Source organism: Mustela erminea, chromosome 10, assembly GCF_009829155.1.
Source record: "Mustela erminea isolate mMusErm1 chromosome 10, mMusErm1.Pri, whole genome shotgun sequence".
In the NCBI taxonomy this organism is placed as follows: domain Eukaryota; kingdom Metazoa; phylum Chordata; class Mammalia; order Carnivora; family Mustelidae; genus Mustela; species Mustela erminea.
This window is the reverse complement of record NC_045623.1, coordinates 103,923,858-103,943,161: the sequence shown is the minus strand read 5'-3', so window position 1 is coordinate 103,943,161 and position 19,304 is coordinate 103,923,858. Positions and strand designations below refer to the sequence as shown.

Genomic DNA, 19,304 nt, shown 5'->3' with positions numbered 1-19,304 from the left:
AACAATACTGTAATGCACACATTACTCGATCTCCCCGCAGAGCTCTAGCTCGCCTAAAACCTAATGCTATACTTTCATGCCATGTAAGCATCTTCTCAGTTAATCATCAATAAACTATACTTGTGACTAGAAGTTTATCTAGGTAAGTTCTAATACTGTTCTTATCTTTTGAAATTTAAAACAAATTCCTATATAGGAATAAAAAAAAATCTGGTACTTTACACAAAGTTCAGAAAAGTTACAGTATTCCTCAGTAAAACAACTATACAACATCAACAACATAACCTAATTTCTTTACCCTCCCTTCCCTGGAAGAACAGCAAACTGGGAGACTTTTGATCTCTTAATTATACCTCATGAAATTCATGTCACTTCTTAGCATCATAAGCAATTCAAACGATTTTACTGGTTTTACTGACTTCTGTAAGAAAAAAACTTTAACACACACAACAGGTGACATGAAGAAAGAAAAGTTCTGTGGGGCGCCTGGGTGGCTCAGCTGGTTGATTTCAGCAGGGGTCATGATCTCACAGGTCACAGGATACAGCCACAAGTCCCACTAAGCGGGGAGTCTGCCTGGGATTCTATCTCTTCCCCTCCCCCCACTCATGCATGTACTTTCTCTTCCTCTCTCTCAAAGAAATAAATAAATCTTTGAGGGGGGAGATTTGTGGGCGCCCAACAGGTTCTCAATCACTGGTTTCCCTGGATCTCATCTGAAGGCTGGGTCTGTCTCTCTCTGAACAATGCTATAAGCCTCGATACACTGAGTAAATTATAGTACATTTTCTAGAAAAGAAAGCAAGTTAGTTGTCTTCATCTGTTATCACTGGTTAGAGATTCTGAAGCTCAGTTCCTTGGACAAGGAGGTTGTCAGGAGAAATAAACTTTAGCCTGAAGGCCTTTAAAGATACTTCTTGAGCTTCTGCTCATTGCTGCAGCTCATGTGAACATCCCACTCCTAAGAATCTTCACTAAGGTTTACTTATCCTTCCATGCGTTCTATTCTGCAGGGTCGCCACTGCCTAACTGTGTTGAACATAAAAGGCAAGGAAGCCATCTAACTATGAGATCTACTGAACAGATGGTGAAGGGAGAGAAGCAGCAGCACAAGGACACAAAGAAAGAAACTGACAAATGCACCAACCAGGACAAAAGACCAAGTTGTGTCTCTACACAAGCAAGAAGCCAGCGCATCCCACTGCGCCGAAGTGGGTCAATGTGTTTCCTACCTTGATTGTTTTCAACCCAAAACTACTATCTACTTTTCTGGGTCTCCTGTCTTCCCTAACGTGTAAACAGGCCTGTAAATGAAGATGACATTTCGCCACCACAAACACTGTGCTCCTTACCTCCTGGTCTGTAGACGACGTCATCCTCAGTGATGTAAGAGGTTATCTCACCAGTGTCTGTCCTTTCATAACGAGATTTTTTTTTCGGTGGTTTCTTTTTGTTCTTCTTCGTGGACTCCTCCGTGGTGGCACTATTATTGTCATTATCCTCATCTTCGCTGTGGTCACTCTCAGCATAATTTTTGGCTCCTCCTTCCAAGGTGCAGCTCCTGCGTGGTCTTGAATTCTCACCCTCTCTTGCTTTGTCTCGTTTATCTCTCTCTCGGTCCCGATCTCGGTCCCGGTCCTTCTCTTTATCTTTGTCTTTGTCTTTATCAGCTGTCATGATTCTCCACGTGCCTTCTTCTGTCCTCTCACGGCTAGGCCTCCGTGAAAGGTAGACAGTAAGCCTGGGCTTCAGTCTTCTGAATTTCTCACTCAATTCCAGGGAAAATCCAACCACTCCAACTACCCCAACGTTTCAAAAACGCTAGGCAAGAAAAGAGAGAAAGAGAAACTGATTTTACTTTAACATTTTCTCATATTTCCTTCCTAAAATAATGCTTTGTTAAATGAATCTCTTACTTACTCATGTTTTAGCCCCAAAAGCCTGGCAAACCACTGGAAAAAGTTAGGACAAGTGATACAAAGTATGTGAAGTTTTTGGCCTCAGCTAGTTTATGGCTTGGGATTTACTACCACACCAATAATGAAAACATCTCAATGTATAATAGTAAACCACACTTTCTGTTCATCAATTGTTCTCTTCTTTTGAAGGAAAAAGTAACACATACCTAATACACAATATACAATGGGTATAATTACATAAAAGGAGCTTCATAACCCATAATATTAATTTACAAGGGCAAGAACCTATATACTAAAAGTATTAACACGGGGGGGGGGGGGGGTAAAAAATAATTGGATAGCCTGGAAAAATGTCTCAAGATGTCTCTCACAGGGAACTATCTTCTGAAAACTCTTTCCAGCCACATTGCCAAATTTCCAGAGCTCCTCTCAAGAATAAACACAGGTATTGACTCAAATAAAAGTGATGACCCTCAAAGCAAGAGTCTTGCCTTCAATTGCAATTCTTCCCATCTTCTAAGTCTCCTGCTCTAGTTATTTTCCAGGAAAAATGGTATCTCTGAATTATCTCTGCCTTGACAAAACAGCTTCCAAAAACAATCTTCCATCTTTAGGGAATATTAGGTGGTTTTTACATGCTTTCAAATTTCCACTATTAATAACCTCCCTAGTAAACTCCTCTCTAGAACTAAGCTCAACAAGGAAAGACTGAAGTTTGTAAGACTTTACAATGAGGAGAGAGACTCTCCAATCTCAACCCAACACAATTCTTGTAAAAATTTTACAGGGTGAGGGGAGGACAGTGACAGATGGACATGGACTATTTTGTTTACAAGTCAGTTTTAGGACAGTCATAATTACCAGTAATTTATCTCCTGCCATCCTGAATCATCTTCCTCAACATCTCTCATTTGTTGAACAATCTATACTAAATACTATCTACATGCCAGGTGTTTGGAACTGAAGACACAATGAGGAAAAAACTCAAGAGTCCTTGCCCTCAATGCTCTAAGTGCCCCTACCCACCCCCCCAAAAGCAAACAACTGATCAATATGAGAACCATCTGCTTCTTATGTTACTAGGGCCAGACAGAAAACGACACATGCAAACAAACAAAAGATTGGTCCTCTTTATTCAGACAACAACAAACAAATCAACTTGCAATTACACACACAGAAAAACACAGAGAAACTTCTATTTGGTCTATTTGGTCTATTCTATTATATTTAAACACAGAGAAAATTCTATTTGGTCATGCCAAAACCATCCAAAATGATTATATTCTCTCTCTAAAGCTTTTAGGTCAACTCTGACACCAGAAAAGACCTCTCCATAAGCACTTCAAATATCCTCAGGCATTCAAGAAAATATAAAATATTCACAAGCACCTATGGAAGACAGACCTATAAAGGAATAATAATGCTGACAACTTAAAGTCAGAAGAAAGAAAGCGTGTAGCACAGACTTGGATTACTTCCTTCTACATAGGAAATAGGCTTCTGATAGGATTTCAATTTTCTAAACATATTTCAAGAAAATGAAAAATTATCCTAGTGCCTGCAGAAGTTTTGCCTAGATGAATAATCTGCTAAACAGACAGTAATATACTCCCAAGTCCCTGAAGGCCACTAGTATTAGCAACTGAAAATACACAAGGAGACATACTACTTTCTCCACTGGGCTGAAGTTTAAAGCATGAACAAGCCAATCATGCAAGAAAGAAAACTATTAGCAAACACCGTTTTTAAAACATTCCTCTTTGACACTGAAAACACAACAAGGTCTACTTGGAATCTAATAAGAACAAGCAGCTTAGGCTGAAAACTTCTCAGATATAGCTCAAGGACAGACATCTGATGAATTTAAGAAAAAGAGCATTCTCTCCAGGGTTAACAAGATAATCAGAAAATTATGTAAAAATATTATTTCAGCACTCAGAAAGGAAAGAAATATTAAGTCCATGTCGTACATTCAACTACTCCTTTAAAAATCATATATACAAGCTTCTATTTTCAAAGAAATTTGAGTTATCTCTGCCAAGACTAAGCAAGAAAGAAAAATTCAAGAAACAACAAAGGGCATCCACAAAATAAAGCCCCGTGTGTATATCCAAAACTTTCAGGTAACTAAGAACAGTGATAATCCAAAGCAAAAGTCAGCCAATTACCATTTACATTTGACTCTAAAACACAGTGCAACAGGGATGTATTTTTTTCCCTCTGCATTTACCATACTAATCAGATTTTTTCTGAGCCTCATTATACAATGACCAACACACAATAATAATGTGACATTTAAGGAAAGGAAACCAGAGAGAAACCAGATGGCAATGACAAGTGTAGATGTCATTTCAATTTGCTAGAAATGATCTATCAATACAATAGCATTTTTGTTAACAATAAGGGGTTTATAGAGCAGGTTCCTGCCATGATCTCATTCAATTCTTTCTCAGCAGCTCAGTGAACTTGACAGAAGTCACCATCCCCACTTTATAGACTACAGAAGGGAAACTGAGAAGAAATCATGTGCATGAAGCCATACAGCCAATGATTCTGCCCAAGGAAACCCCATCCGACCCAATTATAACCTACTACTCAGGTTGTAATCTGTGCCCCAAAGTCACCAGCTCTTCATCAGTGCTAACTTTTCCTGCATGCATCCAGGCTGATCATTTGCACAGACAGATTTAGGAAACACACTCACTTTGCTCTTCCCTTCCCCAAAAGAAATTTTTATCCAGTAACAAAGACAAAATTACTGAAGATATTTCTGTTGATTCACTTGCTCAACCCAGTTAAACAAAAACCATAAGATACTTTTTAAGATTTTATTTTTTTATTTATTTGAGAGAGCAAAAGCGAGGCGCACTCACACACAAGTTGGGGGGAGGCGCAGAGGGAGAGAGAACCCCAAGCAGACTCCCCACTGAGCTCAGAGACCCATGCAGGGCTCCATCCCACCACCCCAAGGATCATGACCTAAGCCAAAATCAAGAGTTGGATGCTTAATTTCCTGAGCCACTCGCGTACCACTATAAAATACTTTAAAAACAAAAGAAAAAAGAAAATCTAATCTAGAACATGTTCAGAGTCACAAGTCTATTCACTGAACAAATGTCTACCAAATGCCTACTGTGTACTACTTACTGCTCTAGGTTTGAGGAAAGCAGGAGAGAACCACACACAAACTTCCCTGCTCTTGTGGAGTTGATGGTCCAGGGAATGGAAAGACACCATCATCAAAAGAATGATATGTATACAGTATATGAGAAGATCTTAAGTAAGGAATCCAGAGGGGGGTGGAACAGGACTCAGTGTGGGAGACTTGCAAGGAAGGCCTTGGGCTTTGTTAAAGCCGTGGGGTACATGAAAGGAGCTTATTCCAGCAGAGGGGGAGGAGGTGCAAATGTCCAGAGACAGAAGTGAGCTGAGCACACACAAGATCCAGGAGGCCAGTGGGGCTGCAGCGGCATGAGGAAGAGGGAAAGTGGAAGGAGAGGAGTTCAGAGAGGTGAAGTGGCGGCTGAATCCTGCCTTGCAAGCCAGTGTAAGGACGCTGGAGCCTTTACTCAAGTGTCATGAAGTGACATGAAGTGACTTGAATGACACTTCAGCTACTGCAGGGATCTGAGTAACAGAGAAAGACATGATCTGACTATGTTTAAGATCACTCTAATCGTTGAGAAAAAACCTAAAGGGATGCAGGGGTTACAGCATGAAGACCAGTGACGGAGGAGGCTTACTATATAATAAGCCAGGTAAAAGGCAGAGGCAGCTGAGACAGACCAGCACGGCACGGGCAGAGAAGGGGAGAAGTCTTATTTTCTGTGTACTTTTAAGGTAAGTGGCAAACTGGATGTGCTGACAAACTGGGAGGTGAGGTGGGACGGAAAAAAGCCAGGAACAACTCCAAGAGCTCTGGCATGAGCAGCTGGATGACGAAGCAGGCGTTATATGAGTTTTGGAAGAAAAATTAAGAGCTCAGGTACGAACATGCTAAGTTTGAGAGGCTTATAAAAAGCACACAAAGATCTTCAGTAGGCAGAGGTCCATGCTGGAGATAAAGATTTACTTTTAATTTCATTTTTAAAGCCATGAGATTGAATGAGATCACCAAGGAAGTGAATGTGCATAGCTTTTCTGATAAAATTTTTTAGACCCACAAAAACCTTTAGTACTCATGCTTGAGTGGAGAGCATATTCAAAACAGACCTGCAACTTACAAATTTCCAAAAGCAGCACCCCTAGGACTAATAAAAAAACATGTATTCTTCTCAGTAGTTCCCACATTTATCAGGTTGCACTTCATCATTTTATCTTAACTGATAAAAATCTGGTCAGCCAGCCTAGCTGTGCTCTCATCTTATCAAAGTCAAAGGCCTTCAAGAGTCAGTGATACAGAACTACTACTCTTTATAACTTTAGCTAGTTCACCCTCCGCATAAACATCATTTGCCTCTTAAAGTGAAGCCAACAACCGCTCACAAACCCCTCAACACGACTTACCAGAACCGATTCAGAAAATGCTAAAATTCCTGTCATGCTCAGGGCCCAAATCTCATTTTAAGAAAACCATTTCCTGACACTATTTAAGCAGTCTCAGGAGGTTAGACCCATGTCAGAACTGGACTGAAAAGCCAAGACCCAAGATCTTGGCACTGCTACGTACTGAACTGCCTTGGGCAAATCACTCTACCTCTCCAAATCCGTTTCACTGCTGTAAAATAAGGACAATCACCAGCGACCTCCCAGAACTGCTTTGAGAATTAAGTTAATTAAGCACACTTTATGCATACGCACTTATAGACTGTGAAGTGCTTTACAGATGCAAACTCTCACCAGCAGATAATACCCAATAGTATATTGTGCTATGCAAGATACAAACGTAGCCAAACATCATGCCTACCCTCCAGGGTTTAGTGCCTCTTGTGGCGCGGGCTGGGGGTGGGGGCATTCTACTGTACGACTGAGAACTAAATTGTGTAGAATGGACTACAAATGACAAAAATTCAAAAAGATCATCTCTGGGATCATATAAAACTCACTTGACCATGAAAAGTTGCCACTTCCTCCTGAGGTCTCACTCCCTGAATGCTAATAATCCCAGTTACTCAAGCCAAATTCTATAGGACACTTGACTCACCAATGCAGCTAGTGAAGTACAATTAATTTTTCCTCATTCAACCACATCAAGAAATATTTGTTTGTCAAATTCCCAATCACACAGCAAGTATTTGGCTCAGCTCTTAGGGTCCACCAGTCACAGCCTGAATATCTCTATAATGTTATCTACTGCTCCCCCCGATTCAGTGACAAGGCATCAACATCTTTCACAGAGACTAATACAACTGCCTTCAAACTGATCTCTGCCACTAAAATTTTGGTTTTTGCCCTCCTTCCAATTTACCCCGCAATGCAGCCAGCCAGCATGTCCGACACTGCACCACTCTTTTTAAACAGGTATAATTCACACCCCCACACAATCCAGCCTTTAAAGTACAATTCAGGGGTGCCTGGGTGGCTCAGTGAGTTAAAGCCTCTGCCTTTGGCTCAGGTCATGATCCCAAGGTCCTAGGATAGAGCTCCACATCGCACTCTCTGCTCAGCGGGGAGCCTGCTTCCTCCTCTCTCTCTGTCTGCCTCTCTGCCTGCTTGTGATCTCTGTCTGTCAAATAAATAAACAAAATCTTTTTAAAAAAATTAAAAAAAAAAAAATAAAGTACAATTCACTTCCAAAGACTGGGAAGAACCTCATGTCCTGACTGTCCTTTGGCTTCTCCAGCTCCCTCTCCACCTCTCCCATGTGCTCCAGCTCCCTCAAAGCACTCCCTTCCTTCTCAGGAACCCATGTGCTTAGAATACTCACCCCCTCCCCTGGTCTGCCTAACCTCAGCTCACCTTCAGGGCCTCAGGCATTTCTGCCGCCTCACTCCAGGAAGGCTCCCAGTACTCCCAGTCTGCCTGTAAAAGGGCCATCGCTCATCCCATTGCCATCAGGCACTGCTAGCCTATGATCATTCTCCACTAACTGACAAGGACCATGGCTATCATAGCATGTTTACTGGAACAACTCCCATTACAGCAATTTCCTCTCTGTACCAAACCCACTGTAGAGTGTCAACCTCATTATCATTTGACCACTCCGCTGAACACACGCCCTCCCTCTGGAAAGGCTGCTCACCTTTGGCTTACCTGGCACAGTCCTCTCCTGGGTCTATCAACCTGACCCTCTGCCCCCCAGTACCCCACCAGCCAGAGCAGGAGTCTATAGGGCATGGTGTCCCCTTTCTCATCCTCGACTTCTATCCTCATCAATCTCATACACGTCCACCAGCCCACAGGTAACACAAACACACAAGTGACCACAAACGGACATGTCTACCAAACCTTCACAGAATGAAAACTGTCCACCTCAAGTCTCCTCCTGGAGATCTCAAAGGTACCTCAACATATCCAAACTAAAGGCATGCTCTGGCCCCAAATGAGCCCTTCTTCTAAATGGTCTCTCTCAGTGACTGGTGCCCCTCCTCATCCTTGTCATGCCAGCTAGACACCCAGGCAGCATCATTAGTGCCCACCTTTCACCCTAGCATCAACCGACCCTGTCACTGTTACCTAATAAATTTCTCTCAACCTCCTCTACTTCAGGACACCTCCAACATCACAACCTCAGTTACAGCTTCTAGGATGGCTTTTCTGGACCACTTCAACTGGCTTCTCTTCAAATCCACTATGAGCCCTTACAGTTCTCCTTCTACACTCCAGCCAAGGGTACACCTCTCAAAAGGCTGATATGATTATGTCAATCACACCTTAAAAATGGTCATTCAATGACTTCCCACTTCTGTTGGCTAAAAACCCAAACCATAACATGATCTACAAGGCCCTTTTATTTTTTTCTAATGTTTTCTTAAGTTATCTCTACCTCTAATGTGGGGCTTAAACTCATAATCCCCCAAGACCAAGAGCTGCATACTCCTCTGACTAAGCCACACCAATGTTCCAAGCCCTTCCTCTTATCTGACTCATCTCACACCACTCTGGCATTCCTTCCCTCAGTTCCCTGAATATACCACACGCCCCCCTGCCCAGAGCATGTACTTTGCTCAGGTTCTTCCTTTGGTCTGTGATGCTTCTCTCCTTTCTTGGCCTATGTGTCTCCTACTCTTCCTTCAGGTCGCAGCTCAAAAACAACTTCCTTGAGATGTCTTTTCCTGTCCAAAATGATTAGATTAAATCCCTTTACAACACTTTCTACAACTGTAAGTTCACAGTTATTTGTGTGACTTGATTAGCAGCTGTCCAGAAGCTAGAAGCTCCATGAGAAGTTGACCCTTGACTGTTTCTGCCCCCTCTTGTATTCTCAGATTTCTCAAATCCTAACTCTGCCTGGTATGCAAAGATGAGCAATAAATCATCTTTTTCTGCCCTCCGTCTCACACATGAGCTAGGTAAGTCAAGAGAGCACTATGATAAGACTTTTATTTGGGAAAGAAAATATTTCATGAGCACACAAGTGAAGTGGTGCTCAGGCTGGATCATAAACCCTGAACAGGGTAGGGATGAGCAAAAAGACAGAGAAAACATTTCAGGTGCAAAGAAGTATAGTAAGAAGAAAGGTGGGTTAATCACCATCCTTAATGGGAACTATAGGGAAAAACCAGTAGGAAATGGGCTGGGGGAGGGGCACATGGGGAGGATAGTTAATGGAGGTTCCTAAAATAATAAAGCAGCTATCACTCACTGAGCACTTAAAATGCCCTAAGCATTTTACACATTAATCCATTTAATCTTCACCAGATTAGTAATTATTCAAGAAAAAAAAACATGTAGGGCGCCTGGGTGGCTCAGTGGGTTAAGCCGCTGCCTTCGGCTCAGGTCATGATCTCAGGGTCCTGGGATCGAGTCCCGCATCGGGCTCTCTGCTCTGCAGGGAGCCTGCTTCCTCCTCTCCCTCTCTCTGCCTGCCTGTCTGCCTGCTTGTGGTCTCTGTCTGTCGAATAAATAAATAAAATCTTTAAAAAAAAAAAAGAAAGAAAAAAGAAAAAAAAACATGTAAACCAGGACATATGACCAATCTAACTCTGTTCAATAGTACTATTGTTATGTACATTTTCCAATGCAAAAGCAACCACAGAGAAGCTGAGCAAGTAGACCAAAATCACACAATTATGTGTTAGATCTAGGATATATAACCAGGCCGCAGCCTCCGGGGCCTATACTCTTAACCACAAGACCATATTGCCTTAAATTATCCATCCTTAAAAGCTAAGTTATCCAAAACAACAGGCTAAGCAAACAGGTATCACTGAAGACTCTTGAGACAAAAGGAACATTTTGGAAACATTGACCTTGTCTGACTGGAGGTGTAGGAGTTGTTAGTTCCATCTGAACAAGCTTGCTTTCCAATCCCCTGTCTCTGAAAGCCTAGATCAGGAACAAAGCACCCCAAGAACTTCTGCCTTTGCCATTTCCGCATTTAGCATTCTCTCTTAGGAACAAAATGAGATGGTCCAAATGCAGAAGACACAAGAAAGCTACCCCATCTTCCGGGCCCTGCCTCTAAGAGAAGCAGCTGCAGCCTACATGCCAAGGAAAACCAAAAAGGTATGCTATAGTTGGGCAACTTGCTTTCAAAAGGAAACCAATTTTCTTCTCCTGTTCCTTTTCATATCAACATCCTGGGAGAGAAAATGTAATTAATGACTTTTGCTCTAGAAAGGGAAATGTCACTCCAACACTTGCTCTCACTGGATAAGAAATATGGTATTCTCATAAACAGCAACCTGCTGCAGAGAATACTTCAAAATATGGCAGAGAAATCACCTACGAACCTGCAAGGTAACATTGAAATATGGGATCAGCAGGTCTGTGACCCCATGCAGAGGTAAGACTATGTTTTACCCAAAACTGATGTGGTATTAAGAGTAGTTCTTCTGTGTAAAAAAAATGAGTTGTGAAGTTCTTCCACCCAACAAGCTCAACAATATAAACGAATGAGTGGCTATACATGCAACTCCAACAATTCTCTACATTTGGGGCTAATGAATACTTAAACTCAATCAATCATGAGTTAGCATACCCGGTACTGAAAGAACATAACAGAGATGGGACACACCAGTCAAATTCAGGGAGGGACCTCTGTGATATCAAAAGAGAAGGAAGTGCTGAATGACTGTCGCTTATTCAAAAGTGGATATAATGCTTAGAGTAACATTTCCTCCCTCTGAAGCTTGGGGAAAAGTGGAAAGAATAAAGATTAGTGGACTCTTGACAATTTCTTCCAAAAACACATAACAATCACAAAACAAAGAACCTGCAAAGGGTGGGGAAAGCACCCAAAACAGCAAAACTCTAGATTACAATTAACAACTCAATTAAATTGTTTAAATAACAAACAATATATACTCTTTTTATTTTTTAGTAGGAGTAAGGAACTCCCAAAGATGAGGTGTCCAAGGTGGTTTCCAACAAGGAAATAACTAATCAACCATTCAAGCATCCCTTAAAGAACACACAAACTCATTCAATATAAGCAACTGCTCTCCTATATTGTTAAATGTGAAGTTCTACCAAATACACACTGAATTTTTTGCCTTGCACACTGCCTAGAGCTACGTCACTTCTGCTCAGTGGATTAAAGAAAATTCACTGGTCACTCTAAAGCAGGCTTTCTCAACTGTGGCATGATAAACATTTGGGGCCAAATCATCCTTTGTTGTGGGGAGGCTGTCCTATGTATTATCCCTGGGTCTCAACCCATGCAGGCTGTAATATCACAACCCTCTGCTCCAATCAGGACAACAAAAATTAACTCCAAATATTGACACCTATCCTCTGGGAAGCAAAGTTGCTTACAGTTGAGAACCGCTGCTTTAAACAAATAAATTCTATCACAGAGATTTCAAGGGGCTAATAAGCATGTGTGTTGTTTTGTTCGTAATTATGCTTACGTAATATGCAATCCATAAAGCAAACACCATTACAAAATCTCTAAGATGGCATGTTTTTTGTTCTCTGCAAAAAGCTAGACTAATTCAAAGCACTGCCTGAAATAGTATTACACAGGTCCCTGACACTGAATTAGGAAAACAGAAATAATATATCCTGAAAATCTTGATGTTCCCTGGCAAGCCCTGAAGGGTTGTTAGGAGTAGTATTACTCGTCAGTGACTTGCCTAATCATGGGGCCAAGTGGATGCTTCTGTTATCATATAATTAAAGAGAAAACCTGATGTCCACAATGCCAAGTATGAGGGAAACCAAATGCCTGTGAATCCAAGTCCCTGATAGGAAAGGATATAGAATTCCTAAACTCACTTTCCCAAAGCACAGCCATAAATAGAACCCTAAGCAGAGGGATGACTAAAATACATCCACACAACAGAACATTATTCAGCAATAAAAAGAAGTAAAATACTTATACATGTTACAACATGAATAAAACCTGGAAAACATTATGATACATGGGGGGAAAAGCCAGTCACAGATGTGTCCAGGAAAGGCAAATCCACAGAGATACAAAGCAGATTGGGGGTCATGGGACTGCTATGGTTACTAGGTTCCTTTTAGGAGTGATAAAAATGTTCTAGAATTGACTGTGGTGATGGTTGCACCTATCTGTGAATATATTAAAAGCCATTAAATGTATAATTTAAATGGGTAAATTATATGTGAATCATATTTCAATAAAGCTATTCAAACACACAAACAGCAATGCTACAAACAAGTAAGAAAAAGCTCAAGCTTACTCCAGCTAAGAAAAAAGATAAACCTGGCTAAAGTAAGGATGAGCTTTTACCTCTGGAACTAACACCACCTCTTAAAGCTGTAAAAGAATAATTAATTAAACATATAGAAGGAGAAGTTTTATTTCATGTAATGCTAGAAATGAAAGAGAATCTTCTTTGGACCACAGCAATCTTTAATACATAGGAATATGTAGTCAGGTTTATCACCTTTATCCAACATGTTCAAAAGCAGGTAAGAGGGACAGGGTGGCTTTAAGTCTGCAGGGTTCCAAGATTCAAAATAATTCCCAACCATGGCACAGAAGCTATCAGCATTTGATGACAGGGTGAATTTTATAGTTAATACAATTACACTTCACACACATATGAAAAACCAAAAGCATTCATAATACACTTCTAATCCAGGGGTACAAATTACATCAAGGGAAAAACAGAATCATAAACTCACTGGAGCAGTCCTTCTAAAAACACTTAGAATCTGACCCTTAGATGAAAACGAAAAGTAGCCCTGACTAAAAGAAGTCTAAGCCAAAACTCAACTGGCCATTTTCTATGTGTGAGCTAGTCTAAAGGTTTTTGTGTTTTGTTTTGTTTTGTTTTGTTTTGTTTTGTTTGACACAGAGATAGATTGTACAAGTAGGCAGAGCAGCAGGCAGAGGAAGAGGGAGAAGCTGGCTCTTTCCTGAGCAGGGAGCCCGATGCCGGGGCTCGATCCCAGGACTCTGGGATCATGATGGGAGCTGAAAGCAGCAGCTTAACCAACTGAGCCACCCAGGCACCATATGTGTGAGCTACTCTAACTGGGTGTGACACTCTCTAGGCTGACCGCATGTATTGCCCTGCCATCTCTGTTGGCCTGTGGTCAGTCAGAGAAAAACAGAAGAGCCAGCAGATCTACTCAGCTACAGATGCAGGCAAGCAGTGAGTGAGCAGGGAATACTCCAAGTCCCAGGGCCTGGACCACAACACTGATCATCAAATACACACAAAGTCCAGAGCAGACTCTCGGTTACTTCTTCCACTAACTCGGCAAATATCCATGTGTGACCAGAATACATGAAATCTCTAACCTCAGACAGAGCTGAGAGTTTAGAGAGAGAGAAGGCAAACAAACAGGAAAATACATAGTTTACTACCTGGTGATAAGTGCGATGGAGAAAAGCAAATCCAGGCAAAGACGATGAAAGGCTGTTAAGTTATTTATGGTAATCACTCATAAGAGGTCATTTGACTTAAAAGAAAGTAAGTGAGCAAGTTGTGTGGTTAGCCAGGGGGAAAGCACTCCAGCTAGAGAGAAAAGCAAGAATGAAGGCCTGAGACAGAAGCGTGCCTGGCATATCCAAACAGCAGCAGAAGGCCAAGGTGGCCAGAGCGGTGGAGACAAGAAGAAAGCCAGAGATGAGAGGAAGCTGGGAGCATTTACTAAAATAAGAGAAAAGCCACTGTAGGGTCTTGCAGAGAGAAGTAACTGAGTTACATTATAATAGATTCCCTCTGGCTGCTGTAGGGATAAGCAAACTACTGATTCCCGCAAGGTAGTGGTCACATGGGCGCTAGCAGAAGTCAGAACACAGACTATTCCAAGCAAAGCCATCACAATCTGTTGTCAGACTGGATATAGAATGAGACAAAGAAGGGGCCCAGATCTAGGCCTGAGCAACTGAGCTGTCATTTCCTGATCTTGGGACAAGAAGGAAAACTGGGAATTCTGTTTGAAACATGTTAAATTTGAGATGGCTAGTAGATAGCTAAGCAGAGTTGAGAGGTCAGAAAGCTTTGGGCATGTAAACCTAGGAGTCCTCACCATAAAAGTAGTATCAACAACCATGTGACTAGACGGTTGAAATACAGGGCTGAAATATTCCAAGGTGGCAAGAAAATAATTTGCAGCAAGTAAGAAACCAATGAGAGGCCAACTAAATTTGTGAATGACCAGTGAAGCTACAGTAACAATATGGTGGAAAGACTGCATCAAGACCACATTCTGAAAATCCCAAAACGAAAACAATAGAGGGATTTATTCACAGAGAAATCCGCTACAAATGTAAAAATTGCCTATAGACAAATTCTGTATTAATGATGGTACCAAATGCTGCATTTAATAAAATCTAGGCTACTACAGTCTTAGTTGGTTTCCACTCTAAGAAGACATAAGAGGGGAACACTCCCCCACCCCATTTCAAAGGGAAATACACCTGTTGTCCAAATGAAGACTTAAGGGTAGGGTATGCTGTTTGAAAGGTTCTCTCCTTGCAAATTAATAAAAGAGAAGTACTGGATTTTAAAAATAACTTCCATAGGTAATATTTCTGAGGCCCTAAAGTGAACACTGTACACTTAAGGTCTACGTAAAAAGAAAGAAAGAAAATATAGTGATTAAGCATTGAATTCAAAATAGAAGTTCAATCCCAGAAAAACAAAGTTTAATAGGCTCATTAGTGATGTTTAGTTGGTGCCATAATTTGAATCCTAAAGAAGAATTATTTTTAAGAAGTATTATTTTTAAATGTTTAATATGAAAGGCATACCTAGATTAAAAATCTATGCATCTTATCAAGAAAATTATGATTACATTAATCAATGAAAGAAAGGAAACAGTGCCAAATTCAAAAAATCATACTCTGGAAATATAATTTTAAAAGATCAAATTACCAAATTCTGGCTAATGACAAAAAAGATGTTTTCAACAATAAGAGAAAATGCAATATTCTTCTGTCATTTGCTACCTCCTCTATGAACAAATTCTTTCATGAATGGTGACCTTCCAGAATCTGAAACTATGTTCATCAAAGAGTCTGTATCAGAAACTGAATGTAGTCATTTTATGCCTAGAGATCTGACACAAAAATGTATGGTTCATAGAAGATGCTCAAATTTCCCATTACAAATTTGGAAAACACTTTATTGGATATTTTAGGTAAATTCAATTTCGATTATCTTTCCTCATTGTTATTTCCTACCTTTTTTTTTTTTTTACATTTTTATTTATTTATTTGACAGAGAGCGAGATCAGAGGTAGGCAGAGAGGCAGGCAGAGAGAGAGGAGGAAGCAGGTTCCCTGCCAAGCAGAGAGCCCAACTTGGAGCTCGACCCCAGGACCCTGGGATCATGACCTGAGCCGAAGGCAGAGGCTTCAACCCACTGAGCCACCCAGGCGCCCCTGTTATTTCCTATCTTATAGTAGAGAATATACAATGAATTTTTCAGAGTCCCATATAAGCACTTGCAAACTATTTCCAGTATGCTATAGAAATACCATCTCCTACATATGCGAACAATGGTAAGCATGAACTCCAGGTAACGTGAACAGTGCAAGTATGTTCCACAGTTGACTATTTTAGATTCCTTGTACTTTCTGGACCAAAAGACTGATTATATTAACATTCAGAATAAGAATAACCATAAAAAGAGGGGAAGGGTCACTTCCCAGTAAGACAGTCTACATTTCTAAATAAGCATTCTTACATATAATTATACAGCTGCCATCATTTAATAGCAATGATGGCAGCACCGCTAATGTTTTCTCAGCACTAAAGTCTCTCCATGACCAAGAAGGGTAACCAAGACGCCAAGAGCAGTTAAGTGATATACAACAAGAAGCTGAAAAGCACAACAGTCAAATTTATGGGTGCAAGAAACACATGGACACTTACCATTCTGAAACATAAAAATGAAGAAACTGTAAGTGAATAGAAGGAAACTATGGAAGGAGGCATGGTACAGCACAGACCAACAGAGTGTCTCCTGAAGTTCCCACTGCTAAGTGCGAGCTCTAACCTCTCTGGCTATTCAGATACACCATACATGGCTTCAAGCCCTAGTATGTTTAGCCCCATTGTACCATCACAGTTTGTACAGAGTCCCTTTGCAAAATAAAAATAGCTTAAGAATACACCAGAGCCTGGAGGGAAGAGCAAGATGGCAAAGCAAGATGGCAGAGGAATAGGGAGACCTAAATTTCATTGGTCCCAGGAATCCAGCTAGATAGTTAGCACACCATTCTGAACACCTACAAACTCAAAAGGAGACTGAAGAATAAAATAGCAGCAATTCAGGATGCCTAGATGGCTCTGTGGTTAAGCCTCTGCCTTTGGCTCAGATCATTATCTCAGGCTCCAGGGATAGAGCCCTGCATCAGGCTCCCTGCTCAGCAGGAAGCCTGCTTCCCCTGCACCCCCACCTGCTGCTCTGCCTACTTGTAATCACTCTCTCTCTCTGTCCAATAAATAAATAAAAAGCTTTTAAAAGGGAGGGGGGGACGAATAGCAGCAGTTCTATGAACAGAAAAGCAACCACTGTCTGGAAGGTGGGACATGCAGAGAAGTGAATCCAAGGCGATATGTGGGAAGACAGACCCGGGGGTGGGGGGTGGGGGTGCCTAGATCAACCAACTACTAAGATAGAACAGCAGAACACAAAATCAGAATTTTTAGAAGTCTGCTCCATGGAGGTACATTGCTCCAGCGCTTAGACCACAGTGTGGTCTCAGGACCTCGGGGTCACAGAATGACCAAGGATGCCTGAGTGTGGCACAGCTCCTAAGTATCAGAGCGGGGAAACCAGCTGCAAAGACTGAGCCCAGGCATGGGCTTTCCGGTAGGGGTTGCCATAAACCGTGATCCCAGCAGAGTTGGGCCATTACTCTTCCAGCAAGAACCCAACAAGCAGCAGATCCGGGCAGGCTCCCCTTCCTCCCCCAGGTGGAAGCAGCATGACACTGTGCTGCAGACATCTGCTGGGTTTGAAGACTCTAAACAGGGCCGTGTGCCAGAGACAAGTAGGCTCAGTAACAGGCCAGATGACCATGGAGCAGAGCTGGAGAACAAGAAACTGGAGTGACTGCTTTTCTCTGAGGGCTCACTGAGAAATGGGACCCTGAGTTCCCAGCTCCTCCAGGGCTGGAGCTTGGGAGGTCACCATTTTCATTCCCATCCTCCAAAGCTGTATAGAAAGCATTAAGGGAACAAAAGCTCTGAGGGCGAACCTGAGCAGATGACTTAGCCTGGCCCCTGACAAGGGTGGTGCAGTTTCACCTTGGACAAAGACTTTTCAGAATCACTACATCAGGCGCCTCCCCCAGAAGATCAGCAAGAATAACCAGTCAAGACCAAGCTCACCGATCAGTGAGAACTACAGAACTCCAGTGCTAGGGGAATGCAGCACATAGAATTCATGGCTTTTCTCCCGTGATTCTCCATTCTGTCCAAGTTAGTTTTCTTCATTTTCTTTTTTTTTTTAAATTTTTCTTTTTCCTTTTCAACCAACATCTTATCAATTCCTTTCTTAAAATCTTTTTGAATTTTCATTTTTACAGTCATATCTACCCCTTCATTGTATTTAACCTTATTTTGTGTGTGTGTGTGTGTGTGTGTGTGTGTGTGTGTGTCTTTCTTTAAAATTTTGAGATACAGCTTCTTCTTCTAAAAGACCAAAATATACCCTAAATCTAATGTATGGCTTTGTTCTAGTCTCCCACTTGATCACATTCTCTCCCTTTTTAAAAAAAAACTTTTTCTTTCCTTTTTTAACCAATTATCAATTCCTTTTTTTAAATCTTTTTAAATTTTCATCTTTATACTCATATTCCATGCCTTCATCATATTTACCCTTCTTTTGTATATAAATAAGTTTTCTTTCTTTAAAATTTTGGGAGGCAGTTTCTTCTAACAGACCAAAATACACCCAAAATCTAGTGTGTGGTTCTGTTCTATTCACTAGCCTGATTATATTCTTCTCCCCTCCCTCCCACCTTCTATCCCCTCCAGTTTTGGGTCTCTTCTAATTTGTTTACTGTGTATTTTTCTGGGGTCACTGTTACACTTTTAGCATTTTGTGCTCTCATTCATCTATTCTTCTCTGGACAAAACGACAAAACAGAAAAACTCACCTCAAAAAGAAAAGGAACAAGAAGAGGCATGCTAACTGCCAGGGACCCAATCAATACAGACATTAGTAAGGTGTCAGAACTAGAATTCAGAATGAGGAATATAAAGATACTAGCTGAGCTTGAAAAACGCACAGAAGATAGTACAGAATCCCTTTCTGGAGAAATAAAAGAACTAAAATCTAACCAAGTCAAAATCAAAAAGGCTATTAATGAGGTGTAACAAAAAATGGAGGCTCTATCTACTAGGATAAATGAAACAGAAGAGAGAATTAATGATACAGAGACCAAATGATGGAGAATAAAGAAGCTGAGAAAAAGAGAGATACAAAACTACTGCATCACAAGGGGAGAATTCCAGAGATAAAGTGATACCATAAGACAAAACAGTTCTAGAATATTTTGAGATCACAGAAGAAGAAAGAGAGAGGGGGGCAAAAGGTATACAGGAGCAAATTACAACAGAAAACTTCCCAAATCTGGGGAAGGAAACAGGAGGCACAGAGACGACCCCCCCCCCATCAAAATTAATAAAAATAGGTCAGTACCCTTACATCTAATAGCAAAACTTACAAGTCTTAGAGACAAAGAGAAAATCCTGAAAGCAGCTCAGGACAAGAAATCTGTAACCTACAACAGTAGAAACATTAGACTGGCAGGAGACCTATCCACATTCTGGCAGGCCAGAAAGAACCGGCATGATATATTCAGAGCACTAAATGAGAAAAATATGCAGCCAAGAATACTATA

The 19,304-nt window shown here is 41.2% G+C and overlaps 1 protein-coding gene across 4 annotated transcripts in view; it reads right to left on the bottom strand.

The window, feature by feature from the left end:
- Positions 1 to 19,304, bottom strand: part of RERE (arginine-glutamic acid dipeptide repeats) — a 425,011-nt gene that overhangs the window by 254,072 nt on the left and 151,635 nt on the right. For all 4 annotated transcript variants that reach the window (XM_032360657.1, XM_032360659.1, XM_032360660.1 and 1 more), the window contains exon 2: positions 1,353 to 1,821. In XM_032360657.1, the coding sequence (XP_032216548.1) occupies positions 1,353 to 1,677 (325 nt within the window). In that variant the 5' untranslated portion in view covers positions 1,678 to 1,821. The remainder of the gene's footprint in view (positions 1 to 1,352; positions 1,822 to 19,304) is intronic.